This window comes from Agelaius phoeniceus, chromosome 2 (genome assembly GCF_051311805.1).
Source record: "Agelaius phoeniceus isolate bAgePho1 chromosome 2, bAgePho1.hap1, whole genome shotgun sequence".
Lineage (NCBI taxonomy): Eukaryota > Metazoa > Chordata > Aves > Passeriformes > Icteridae > Agelaius > Agelaius phoeniceus.
The window spans coordinates 154015-166640 of record NC_135266.1 but is presented as its reverse complement, the minus strand read 5'-3'; the positions used below and the strand labels follow the sequence as shown (position 1 = coordinate 166640).

The following is a 12626-nucleotide window of genomic DNA, read 5'->3' as shown; positions in this document are numbered from 1 at the left end:
TGCAGGGGTTTTGGTGACCCGAGCAGAAGCCCCAGCACTTGCCCTTGTTGACCCTCACACCGCTGGCCTTGGCTCGTTAGTCCAGCCTGGCCAGACCCCTCTGGGATCCTTCCTGCCCTCGGCAGAGCCACATTCCAACCAGCCGTGTGTGGTCCATGGACTCCACGCTCCATCCAGGTCACTGACAGCTCTGGGACAGCACCGCCCCAGCACTGAGCCCTGGGGAGTCCAGCAGTGCCTGGCCCCCAGTGTGGCCCCATTCCCACCCCTCCCTGGGGCTGGCCCTCAGCCAGGTGCTCCCAACAAGGAGCACCTGTCCCAGCCAGGCTGCAGGTGCTCCGTGGGATGCCAGGGAGACAGAGATGGTGCCAAAGGCTTTGCTGAGCTTCAGGCAGGCACACCCACACCTGTCCCACAGGTCACCCTGTCCCAGCAGGACCTGCCTTTCCCAGCCCCCAGCTGGATCTGATCCCCTGGCTGTCCTGCCCATGCTGTGGGACCCACAGGTGATCTGTTCTGGGAGCTTCCCAGCATCAGGACCAGGAACAGGGACTTCCCTGGATCCTCCCTCCAGCCCTGCTTGGGAACAGGGTCACAGACACCCCTGGGGCTGGTGGGGGTGATGAGCAGGGTCTGGTGAGCTCTGCTGCCATCCAGGATCCCCCAGGGATGGCCAGAGTCGGTGAGGACCGGGTGGAGCAGCCCCGTGACCCCTCCACAGCCCCTGTGGTATCCCCGGGGGTCCACTGGGGTCTGAGCAGCTCAGCAGGTCACTGACCACTTTCTCCTGGGTACACGGACCAGTATGGACCAGTTCCTACTCCTAGTACAGCCCAGTCTGACCCAGTCTCCATGCCAGTACAGCCCAGTCTGACCCAGTATAAATACAGACCAGTCCAGCCCAAACCCTGCTGCCAGCACAGACCACTCTGACCCAATACAGACCAGTCTAACCCTGTCCCCACTCCCAGTGTGTCCCTGTCCCTGCAGATGGGTCAGTGCTGGCAGAACGCCCAGGCCAGGCAGGCGCCCACGGTGCCACTGAGATCCAGGCACGGCTCCTGTCTCTGCTGGCCTGGCACTGTCTGGGGCTGTCCAGTGCAGCTGGGGGGGCCCACAGGCCACGGGGGCTGCAGGGCAGGGTGTGTGAAGGACAGCCAGGGCTACGGGGCAGCACGGGCCGGGGTACTTCCAGAATACTTTATTTTGTACATACAGTTTTGTCAGCGTGCGGCAGCTGCCCCACAGCCCCTGGAGCCCCCCAGAGCTGTGGAGCAGCAGTGCAGTGGGGCAGCAGGCACACACAGTCACCCCACAGCTGGGGAGGGGAGCTGGGAGCTGGGGGGCAGCCCTCAAGGGGCGTGGGGCTCTGGACTGGCCACCCCCAGCCCCCCACAAGCCCTTCCAGCGGCTCCCCCTGCCCCTCAGTCCCCCCACACCTCGGGAACCCTGTCAGCAGGGGCAGTGGGATGCTGGCCCTGCCGTGGGTGAGGGGCCAGACCGTGACCCCCAGGCAGCCCCCACCCCACGGGACCCATCCTCACCCCCCCAGGCCCGGCTGCCCCCTGGGATAAAGTGCACATGAAGCCAGGATGGCGCTTGGGGGGCAGGCAAGGCCGCGGGGCAGCCGTGCCCCCGGTGCAGCTGCAGGCTCCTGCTGCCGTGCCCGGTGCCGTGCCCGGTGCCCTGGCCGTCACTGCAGGTAGCGATAGGCCTTGAAGCAGTGGTTGCCCGAGTCAGCCACGACCACGTGGCCATCGGAGGTGAGGGCCAGCCCCTGCGGGCCGTACAGCGGGTCAGCCGCCGTGTTGATGTAGGACAGGAACGAGCCCGCACTGTCAAACACCTGCAGGAGTGCACAGTGCTGTGCCCCACGGCCCAGGGACACCCAGCCCCAGGGACCCCCAATGGCCCCAGGGCCCAGGGACACCCAGCCCTGACAGCCCCCAGACCTGCAGGATGCACTCCCTGTGGGGGCACGTGGTCAAGATCCCCCCCTGGGTCTATTCCAGTTAACCCAAGACGCTCCCAGTTGTTCCCAGATGACCCCAGACCCCTTCCCAGTCCATCCCAGTTGCTCTTGGTGCAAAACTCTTCCCAGTTCTTCCCAGTTGCCCCTGGGCCCCCACGGACCATTCCCAGTTGACCAGAGACCCTCCTCTGCTGCTCCCATTTGTCTGACCCCTCCCATCTGACTGCAGACCCTGCACAGACTCTTCCCCACTGACCCAAGATCCTCTCCAGTCTCTCTCACTCAAACACAGTTGTGTCCTGGTTCCCTGCAGGTGCCCTCAGCACACACGTGGGATGGGGAGGGGGCAGTGCTGAGCCCCCTTGGGCTGCACTGGGGGGATGTGTGCAGGTACAGGTCTGCAGGTACAGGTGTCAGTGCAGGCACAGGTGTGCAGGCATGCAGGCACAGGTGTCTGGGCAGGCACAGGATTCTGTGTGTCTGTGCAGGCACAGGTGTCTGTGTGTCTGTGCCAGTACAGGTGTCCATGTGGGCACAGGTGTGTGTGTCCATGCAGGCACAGGTGTCCGTGTGTCCGTGCCAGCACAGGTGTCCATGTGTCCGTGCAGGCACAGGTGTGTGTGTGTGTGTGTGTATGTCCGTGTGTCTGTGAGGGCACAGGTGTCCGTGTGTCCATGCAGGCACAGCTGTCTGTGCGTCCATGCAGGCACAGGTGTCCGTGTGTCTGTGCAGGCACAGGTGTCCGTGTGTCCATGCAGGCACAGCTGTGTGTCCATGCAGGCACAGGTGTCTGTGTGTCCATGCCAGCACAGGCGTCTGTGCAGGCACAGGTGTGTGTGTGTGTGTGTATGTCCGTGTGTCCGTGCGGGCACAGCCGTTCGTGTGTCTGTGCCAGCACAGGCGACCGTGCGGGCACAGGTGTGTGTGTCCGTGCAGGCACAGGTGTCCGTGTGTCCGTGCGGGCACAGGTGTCCGTGTGTCCGTGCCAGCACAGGCGTCTGTGCGGGCACAGGTGTGTGTGTCCGTGCGGGCACAGGCGTGTGTGTCCGTGCAGGCACAGGTGTCCGTGTGTCCGTGCGGGCACAGGTGTCCGTGTGTCCGTGCCAGCACAGGCGTCTGTGCGGGCACAGGTGTGTGTGTCCGTGCGGGCACAGGTGTGTGTGTCCGTGCAGGCACAGGTGTCCGTGTGTCCGTGCGGGCACAGGAGTCCATGTGTCCATGCAGGCACAGGTGTCCGTGTGTCCATGCAGGCACAGGTGTCCGTGTGTCCGTGCCAGCACAGGAGTCCATGTGTCCATGCAGGCACAGGAGTCCGTGTGTCCATGCGGGCACAGGAGTCCATGTGTCCATGCAGGCACAGGTGTCCGTGTGTCCATGCAGGCACAGGTGCCCGTGTGTCCATGCAGGCACAGGAGTCCGTGTGTCCATGCGGGCACAGGAGTCCATGTGTCCATGCAGGCACAGGTGTCCGTGTGTCCATGCAGGCACAGGTGCCCGTGTGTCCATGCAGGCACAGGTGTGTGTGTGTGTATGTCCGTGTGTCCGTGCGGGCACAGGTGTCCGTGTGTCCATGCAGGCACAGCTGTCTGTGTGTCCGTGCGGGCACAGCTGTCCGTGTGTCCGTGCCAGCACAGGCGTCCCTGTGGGCACAGGTGTGGTACCTGGATGCGGCTGTTGCCCCAGTCAGCCACGATGATGTTGCCGTTGCTGTCCACAGCCACCCCCGTGGGTGCGTTGAACTGCCCGTTGCCCTCGCCGTGCGAGCCGAACTTGAACAGGAACTCACCCTCGGCATTGTACACCTGGTGGGCACAGGGGGGTCACTGCAGCCCCCAGCCCGCCGTCAGAGCACCAGGGGGCTCTCAGCACCTGCCTGTGCCTGCACTCACCTTCACAGAGTGGTTGTGGAAGTCTGTCACCACGATCTCATTCTTGTTGTTGACAGCCACAAAATGGGGTCCTGAGGAGACAAAGGGGGCTCAGGCCAAGAGGGGCACAGGGAACTCATCCCCAGGACCGGGGGGCTCGGCCCTGAGGGGAATGGCGGAGTTTCAGCCCTGGCCCCATTCTATGGCAGGATCAGAATGGACCCAGAGCCCTGAGGCATGGACAGAGCCCAGAACTCAGAGCCCCCAGGATGGAGCCACTGCCAGAACCTGAGCCCAGGGCCCCAACCCAGAACTGAACCCAGAACCCAGACCCACAATCTGTATCCAGAACTAAACCCAGTGCCCCAGTCTAGGACACACAGGCTCAGAACCCAGACCCAACCCAGAACCAAACCCTGAACTCAGAGCCTGGGATCTCAGTCCTGAACCAGAGCCCAGAGATAGAACCTGGAACTGGATCATCACCCCAGCGCCCTGAACCTGGTGCTGGACCTAGAACCAGATCCTGGCTCCCTGTCCAGCCCCAGAACTCAAACCAGAGCTCAGAATAAGTCCTGAGCCCAGAACCTGAACCCACAGCCCAGAGCTGGATCCAGAAAGCAAGTCTAGAACTGCAGCCTGGACCTGTGCCCCAGGCTCAGGCCATTCTTGGGGTCCCAGTGCCACCAGCTGCCCCAGCAATATGGGGCACACGGTCCTGCCTGCCCTGGGCTCCCAGCTGGGGGGTCCCAGGGCAGGTACCTGCGAACTGGCGCTCAGCGGTGCCGCGGGAGCCAAACCGTGCCACCAGCTTGCCGTTGGGCTGGAAGATGAAGACGCAGCAAGCCTTGTTGTCCACCACGATGATGTGCCCGTTTTTGTCCACAGCGACGCCCTTGGGGCCCATCAGCCGCCCCGCACCCAGCTTTGTCTGGGGGGGACAGGCAGTGAGGCTGGGAGCTGCCATGGACCCCCAGCTCATGGCTCCCCCTCAGAGCCCTGCTTTGCCTCACCTTGAACTTGCCCTCAGGTGAGAACACGCTGACCCAGCGGTTGTCGTAGTCGGCCACGATGATGTCACCATTGGTGTCCACTGAGACCCCTGTGGGGCGCTGGAGCTGCCCTGGGGAACGGCCCCGCACCCCGAAACGCAGCCGGAACTGCCCCTCGTTACTGAACACCTGCGAGGGCAGCAGGGTCAGGGGAACCAGGGCAACACCCCCCACCCTGAAATGCAGCCAGAACTGCCCCCCATTGGAGAACCACTGTGGGGGCCAGGGGGGAGCAGGGGGAGTCAGTGCGGGTCTGGGACACTTCAGGGATCCAGGGAGGGTACTGTACCTGCACACATTGGTTACTGCTGATGGGGTCAGTGGGGTCATGGGGGTTCAGGGTTACCCGGGGGGGGTCAGCGGGGGTCCCAGGGGTCCATACCTGCATGCACTGATTGTTGCTGTCGGGGTCAGTGGGGGGCAACAAGAGTCAGTGGGGGTCCTGGGGGGGTTTGGAGGTCCCAAGGGTGTTCATACCTGCACGCACTGGTTGTTGCTGTCAGCCACAACGATGCGGCCGGCGCTGGATGTGGAGATCCCCTGCAGGTTGGTGAACTCGCCCTTCTCCCGGCCACGGCTGCCTGCAGGCACCAGTCAGGGGGGCACATGGGGCCCCGGGAGACCACTCACCACCCCGGTAAACCCCTGCCATGCCCTGGGGCCCTCCACCACCACCCCAGAGAGCCATGAGGAGCCCTGGGGAGCCCCCACCATCCCAAGACACCCCCCTGCCCCCCACTCACCGACGCGAAAGATGAGCTCGTCCTCGATGGGGTTCTCCTTGCGCTTGGCGCTGCCGTACATGCTGGCGGGGCGGCGCAGGGCCTTCTGCCGCACGTGCCCCCCGCCCGGGGACTTGACGCGGCGCTTGGCCTCCTCGGGGGACGGGGGCACGTCGCTGGGGCGCAGGGCGCGCGCGCGGAACGGGGAGCCGCGCACGGGCTGCCCGTAGAGCAGGATGGACAGCACGAAGTCGCCCTCATTGCGCGGGGTGTACACCAGCTCGTAGGTGCCGTTGCGGTTGTCCTGCACCTCGGCCTCGGCCGCGGCGCCGTCGGGGCCCGTCACGGCGAAGCGCAGGCGGGCGCCGCCGCTGCGCACCAGCGCCCCGTCCTTGTCCTTGGTGGTGACGCTGAGTGAGCAGGGCTGCCCCACCACAGCCTGGCGCAGCCCCTCGCCCGTGGCCACCGTGGTGTGCGCCGTGGCGCTGGTGGTCAGCAGCGCGCCCAGGTTCTGGATGGAGCGGCGCAGCCCCTCGGGCTCGGCGTGGAACTCGAGCTGCGCGTTCTCGTGCGGGTGCTCGGGGAAGGGCCGCGCCGCCAGCTCCCGCAGCCGCTCGCCCATCTGCTTCTGCACCAGCAGCACCTCCGTGGCCGAGCCGTGGTGCAGCGCCTGCTCCGTGAACGCGCAGCTGCTCAGGATGCTCTCCTGGCCCTGCCGCAGCACCTCCAGCTGCGCCTCCAGCACCTGCGCGACCAGGACATCATCACCTGTGGCACCAGGTGGGACCCCAGTGCAACACCCACACTTGAACCACAGGACATCACCTGTGGCACCAGGTGGGACCCCGGTGCCAACACCCACACCTGAGCCACATCCTGGCCCTGCCAGGACCTCCAGCCGCCCCTCCGCGCATCCTGTGGGGATGGCACGTCTCTGTGGTGTCCGTGTGGGACCCCCACACCCAGCACCCCTAACCAAGGCTCCGCATGCTCCCCCACCTGCACCGCAGCCATGGCCACAACCCCAGTGCTGGTGCCGCACTGGGACCCCAACTGTTGCACCGGCTGGGCCACCAGCAGTGGGGCATGGCTGGGGTACCCACACACCCTCCCAGGAAGGGCTGGTGAAGGGCACAGAGCCCCTGGTGTGTTACCTGCTGCTTAGCAGCACAGGTGGCCTCCAGGTCGCGCAGCAGCACCTCCCGCCGCTGCCGCAGCGCTGCCTCCAGCTCCTCGAAGCTGCTCCCGATCTCCGCCTCAGCCTCAGCCCGGCGCTGCCCCAGCTGCCGGCTGATCTCGGCTACCAGCCCCACAGCTGCCGCCAGCTGCGGGAGCCTGGGGAGACACAGGGACCCCCTGAAGTCCCAAACCCCCACCAACCCCACCTGAACCCTGAAATCCCCCACAGCACCCTCATCCAGCTGTGGTACTCTGCAGAAAGAGGACACGGGCACTCCCTGAACCCTCAAACCCCACAGTACCCACGACACCCTCAGCCTCTCCTCCCTCTGTACCGTGTGTGGGTGGCATCAAGCCGGCACTGATCCCAGAGGGAGTGGGGCCCTGGGACCCCCAGCACCCCCTGCCCCCGTACCTGGCACGCACGGCGTCCAGCTGGTGCTGCAGGGCTGCCTTGTGCTGCTCCAGTACGTCGCGCAGCGGCACGGTGCGGTGGTCCCGGTGCTCCCGCCGCTCCCCCTCCGTGCACTCCCGGCACATGGCCGTCTCGCAGGGCTCGCAGTAGAACTCCATCACCTGCCACACCTGCGCTCACCTGCTGCCCCACACCTCAGCCCAAGGACCCTGCAGCCTGCCCCAAATCACCTCCTGAGCCCACACAGCCTCCCCCACACTCCCGGGACCACTGCAGCCTCCCCAGACCCTCTCTGGACCCTTTCTCCAAGGCCTGCAGCCCCCCCGAGCCCCCTTGACCCTCACAGACCTTCCACATCCTCACAGACCTCCTTAGCCTTCCTTCCCCAGATCCCAGCCCTCCTAGAGCCTTTCCAGCTCCTGCAGGTCCCCAGTGCCCCTGAGTCACATCAGCCCTTGGGACCTCCCCAGGCCCCCCAGACACCTGCAGCCCCCCAGGTCCCTGCAGCCCCCCCAGCCCCCTCGAGCCCCCAGCACAGCCCCCCAGCCCCTGGCCAGCGCCTGGCCCCACCTTTCCCTCGTGGTTGGGGCAGCAGAGCGGCTGCCCGGTGGCGGCGCCCAGGGGGGGCAGGGGCGCAGGGGGGGCCCCGCGGGGGTCGGGGTCCCGCTGCAGCACCTCCATCAGGTTGGTGATGAAGAAGTTGTTGGGCAGCGCCGGGACACCCCGCTCGGGCAGGATCGAGGTCTGGCGGCACACGGGGCACGACAGGGACAGGCTCTGGGCCGGAATGTAGTTCTGCAGACACCTGGGGTCACAGGGGTCAGGGGGTCACAGGGGTCACGGGGGTCAGGGGTCACACGGGCATGGCAGGGACAGACTGGGCCAGGACATGAAGGGGCAGGGACAGGAGTGGGGGCACAGGGGGCACGTGGGTCCAGATATAGGGACAACAGGGGGACAGATGAGGGGATGGGTGGGGGGACAGGGCCTGCTGGGGTGGGGGATGGGGCATGGCTGTGGGGGCAGAACAGGGGGATGAAGGGACAGACGGATGGACAGGGAGACAGGGGAACGGACGGACAGGTTGATGGGGGGACAGAAGGGTGAACGTGCCACCTAGGGTTGGGGGCAGGTAGAGAGAGTGGGATGGACAGATGAACACAAGGGTCAGGGTGCAGGACAAGGGCACGTGGATAGGCCTGGGGACAGATGGATGGACAGGGGGGCTGAACACACTGACAGTGGGACAGGAGCAGCAGGATGGACAGACAGGGCAATGAGGAACACAGGGAGAGGGGGGCAGCGAGACAGACCCAAAGGGTTGGGGTGCAGGCAGAGAGAAGGGGGAGAGATGGACACACAGACATGGGGGCTGCGTGGTGGAGCACCTGGGGGTGAGAACAGGGTGGGAGGGACAGACAAACCAGGGGACAGATGGACAAGATGGCAGGGCTGCAGTGTCACACTGGGGTGCAGGAGGAGGACAGACGGACAGTCACATGGGGGGGCTGCACAGTGTCACATGAGGATGGGAGACACAGATGGACAGACAGACTGGAGGGCTGTGTGGTGTCACACCAGGTGGGGGAGTGGCAGGGGAGCGGGCAGTCAGACAAATGGACAGGATGGACAAGGGGTAGCAGTGCCAGTGCCCCTGGGGAGATGATGGATGGATGGATGGATGGATGGATGGATGGATGGATGGATGGATGGATGGATGGATGGAGTAGGACCAGAGGGCTCTGGGAGCACAGAGAGAGGGGGACATCAGCAACAAGATCCCCCCACTTGGGGACCCAGCCAGGGTGCCCCCAGCACCCACACTCAGGGGTCTCAGGGGCTGTGCAGCCCTCCCAGAGAAGAGGGGTGTGGAGGGCAGGGGGTCCCAGCCCCACTGTGCGCCATGGATGCAGGGGGGTCCCAGTCCCCACCTCTGGCGGCACAGGAGGCCTGACTCCATCTCTCATTGGGAGGGCAGGGAGTGCAGGAGGGCCTGGCTCACACCAGTGGGGCTCAGGGGGGTTCTGCTCACACTGAGGGTTTAGGGGGTGCAGTGGGGCACATGGGGGTGCAGCCAGTAGTGCTGGGGTGCAGGCTCAGGGACACAGGGGGTGCAGCAAGGCAGAGGGGGCTGGGTGCACTGGGGGGCAGAGGGATAGGTGCTGGAGGGGCAGAGCAGTTGGGGGTGCAGGGGGGCAGTAAGGACATGGGGAGTGCATTTGGAGGGTGGCAGTGGCAGGGCTGCAGTCAGGGCTCAGGGGGTGCAGGGGGCCCAGGGCACGGTGGGGATGTGCTGGGGATGGATGCTGGTGGGGTGCAGAGGGCACAGGAGGGGTGTAGGGGTGCCCAGAGACACAGTGGGGATGGAGAGTGGGTGCCAGGCACAGAGGGTACACCGGGGGTGCAGTGGGGGGCAGGGAGGAAGTGTAATGAGGGGTCCCACCTCTCACAGGAGGTGTGCAGGCAGGGATTGGGTTCAGGGGGTGCAGGGGGGGCTCAGGAGGGGTTCAGGGGGGGCTCAGGAGGTCCCATTTCTCACAGAAAGCGTGCAGGCAGGGATGGGGTTTGGGAGGATGCAGGGGGCTCAGGTGGGTTCGGGAGGTCCCACCTCTCGCAGAAGGTGTGCAGGCAGGGCAGCACCTTGGGGTTGCAGTAGCGGTCGAGGCAGATGCTGCAGATCAGGAACTGCTGGTCAATCTGCCGCACCACCGGGCTGGCGGGCTCATGGCGGGCCATGGTGGCTCCTCAGCCTGGCGGGCACACCACAGTGAGGGGCACGCACCCTGCAGCACCCCACGGCGCTGCCGGCACCCCACGGCCGCTCCCAGCCCCAACCACGGCGCCACACAGCGTCCACCCGCCCCACAGGCTCGGGGTGGGTCATGGCAGACCCTCAGCCCGAGAGTGGGGGGAATTTAAATGCTGGGGAGGCACTGCATGGCACCCTGCAGCCCACCACTGAACCCACCGTGCTCCGCAGCCCCCTACTCACCCCACAGCCCCACAGAAGGGCATAACAGACACTCACCCCGTGGCATGAGGGCTCAGCACCCCGGGGCACCCACCCCAAGGCATCCCGCAGTCCCTGGCCCCACAGACACCTTGTGGGGCACACACGGGGACGCCCCCTGACCCCACCGTGCCCATGGCCCCCACAGCCTCACACAGCACCGTGTCCCCGGCACTGCCCTGCCCCTCCTGCCCCTCGGAACGCACTGACCCCACAGCCCCTCTCCTTGGCCCCATGGCACCATCCATGGTGAGGAATCGCCACAGGGCACCCACAGCAGCGCCCTCCCGCCCCAGGGGCACACCCCACCGCCGCCGCCGCCGCCTCCTGAGCCCCCCGGCACCGAGCCCAGCCCCGGTCCCGTGCGACACCCCTCACCCCCCTGTCCCCGCCGCCGCACTGACCCCGCAGCCCCGTGCCCACCGCCGCTGTCCCCCGCCCCAGCCCCGGCCCCGCTCACGGCGCTGCGGCGGCTCCGCGCTCCAGGCCGCGGCCCCGCCCCGGCCGCCATTGTGCGGCACCGCCCCCCCCGCGGCACCGGGGCACGGCGGGGCCCGGGGGTCCCACGGCCCGCGGGGCCCGGGGGGCGCTGCCCGCGGCCATCCCGCCCCCCCCCCCCGCCCCTCACACCCCTCCCCGCGGTGCCCCCCCCCCGCCCGGTGCCCGGTGCCGGGGCCGCCCCCGCTCACCCCCGCACTCACCCCCCCCGCAGCCCCCTCCTCGCTCCCGCGCGCGCCGCGGGACCCCACGGCGCATCCTCGGCCCCGGCCCGGGATGCGACAGGGAGGCGGCCGGGCCGGGCGGCACCAACCGCGCTCCGCAGGGGGAGGCGGGACGCGCCACCGCCTCCCAGTCCCACGGAACCCGCCCCCGAGGACACCCCACGCGCGGTGCCGAGGCGCCGCCGCAGGACGCGCTGCCGCCCCCGGCTGGGGGGCTCGTGGGGAGGGTGCGGCGGGAAAGTGCGCAAAGTGACCCCTCGGCCCCCCCTCCAGCGGCAGTGGTCTCGCCCTGGGCTGTGGCTCTGCAGCTGGGGGGGGCTCCGCGCATCCAGGGGTACCCGGCTGTTGCCACGGCAACCACATCCCGACCTCGAATCTGGGGGGGCTGACCCCAAATTGGAGGGGGAGCAGGGCTGGGGAATGTGGGCCCACACTGGTGGGTGGGGGCATGGCGCGGCGGGGGGTTACCGAGCGTGGGGTGACGGGTGGAATAAATTGGGAAGTAGGAAGAATATAAAAGGGGGAATAAAGGGAAGGTCAAGGCGAACAGGTGGGTATAAAGGGCGGCGAGGGGGATGCACAGGTAAAAAGAGGTGTAACATAGCGGTTATAGAGGGGTGGTATAAAGGAGGTACAGGCCGGGTACAAAGGGGTTTATAAAGGGGGGGATAGGACTAAAACCAGAGCACAGTAGGCCCACCCCAGCCCCTCAGTTTTTAGGAAGCCCACGCTTCTTCCCACCTGCCAGCTGCCACAGCTCCTCCTCCACGTGGGACCCCCCTCATCACCATCCCCCCCATCAGCTGGTGCCCCCCCCCACCCTGTTCAGGACGTGGCATCGAGCCCACCTGCTGCAGCTTCCCGGGAATTCCAGCAGCTCCCGGCTGCCTCCTTTGGGTGAGGCAGGTCTTGGACAGGGCATCCTGGCAGAGCTGGAGCTCCAGAGGTACAGAGGAGGTGCCCCTATCCCCAGCCAGGTCACTGCTGGACTGGGCCATGGGGGGATGATGGCCACAGGGACAGGAAGGTGCTGACCCAGCCCAGCACATTTGGGGACCTATCAGGGAGACCCATCAGCTCCAGGATGGAGCCAGGGCTCTGCCATGAACCAGCCCCCCAGTAAATCTGTCCAAATCCACATGGGGGGCCCCAGCATGGTTCCCTGCCCCTCCACTTTGGCCTCAGTGTCTGGAGGGTTCCGCAGCCAGGCCAGACCTGGTTGTGCAGCCATCACGGTGCCCCAGGAGCAGGGATGATGATGATGAGGGTGATGGGGATGACCTGCCCTGGAACACGGGACCCACCCCCAGGACCCCCCACTCACAGCCAGCACCCCCAGACACAGCAGTGGGGGCTGAGGCTTCGCGTGTCCCACCTGCAGCACGGTGGGGATCAGCTGCTGGGACACCTGCAGCACGGGAGCAGCACGGGGGCTCCCCTCCACCAAGGACCTCCATCCTCACCTCCATCAGCTCTTCCTCCCCACAGAGATCCCGGGTCCTTCCCCAGTATCCCACAGGACCTGGAGGATGGGCCTGGGGGCACAGAGCAGGCACCTGGAACAGCTCTCATCCCTTGGGGGCAGACACCCACCCGAGCCCAGCAGCTCAGCATGGCCAGGGATTGCTCACATCCATGTCTGGGGAGTGGCAGGACCCCATGGGAGGGCTTCAGTGTTCCAGGGGG

General features: G+C 66.5%; 1 protein-coding gene across 2 annotated transcripts; it reads right to left on the bottom strand.

Annotated features, from left to right (window-relative positions):
- Positions 1-1186: 1186 nt before the first annotated feature.
- TRIM3 (tripartite motif containing 3) lies at positions 1187-11076 on the bottom strand. Of its 2 annotated transcripts, none has more exons than XM_077192303.1 (12): positions 10920-11076; positions 9817-9958; positions 7779-8013; positions 7209-7369; positions 6769-6949; positions 5636-6359; positions 5370-5473; positions 4854-5021; positions 4603-4771; positions 3862-3932; positions 3634-3774; positions 1187-1846 (listed from the first exon to the last, which is right to left on the bottom strand). In XM_077192303.1, exons 2-12 carry the CDS (start codon positions 9942-9944, stop codon positions 1694-1696), a joined length of 2235 nt encoding a protein of 744 aa, XP_077048418.1. In that variant the 5' UTR covers positions 9945-9958; positions 10920-11076; the 3' UTR covers positions 1187-1693. The 2 variants fall into 2 exon arrangements, with proteins under 2 accessions (XP_077048418.1, XP_077048424.1); XM_077192309.1 differs by lacking the exon at positions 10920-11076 and adding an exon at positions 10679-10788.
- Between the last annotated feature and the right edge of the window lie 1550 nt (positions 11077-12626).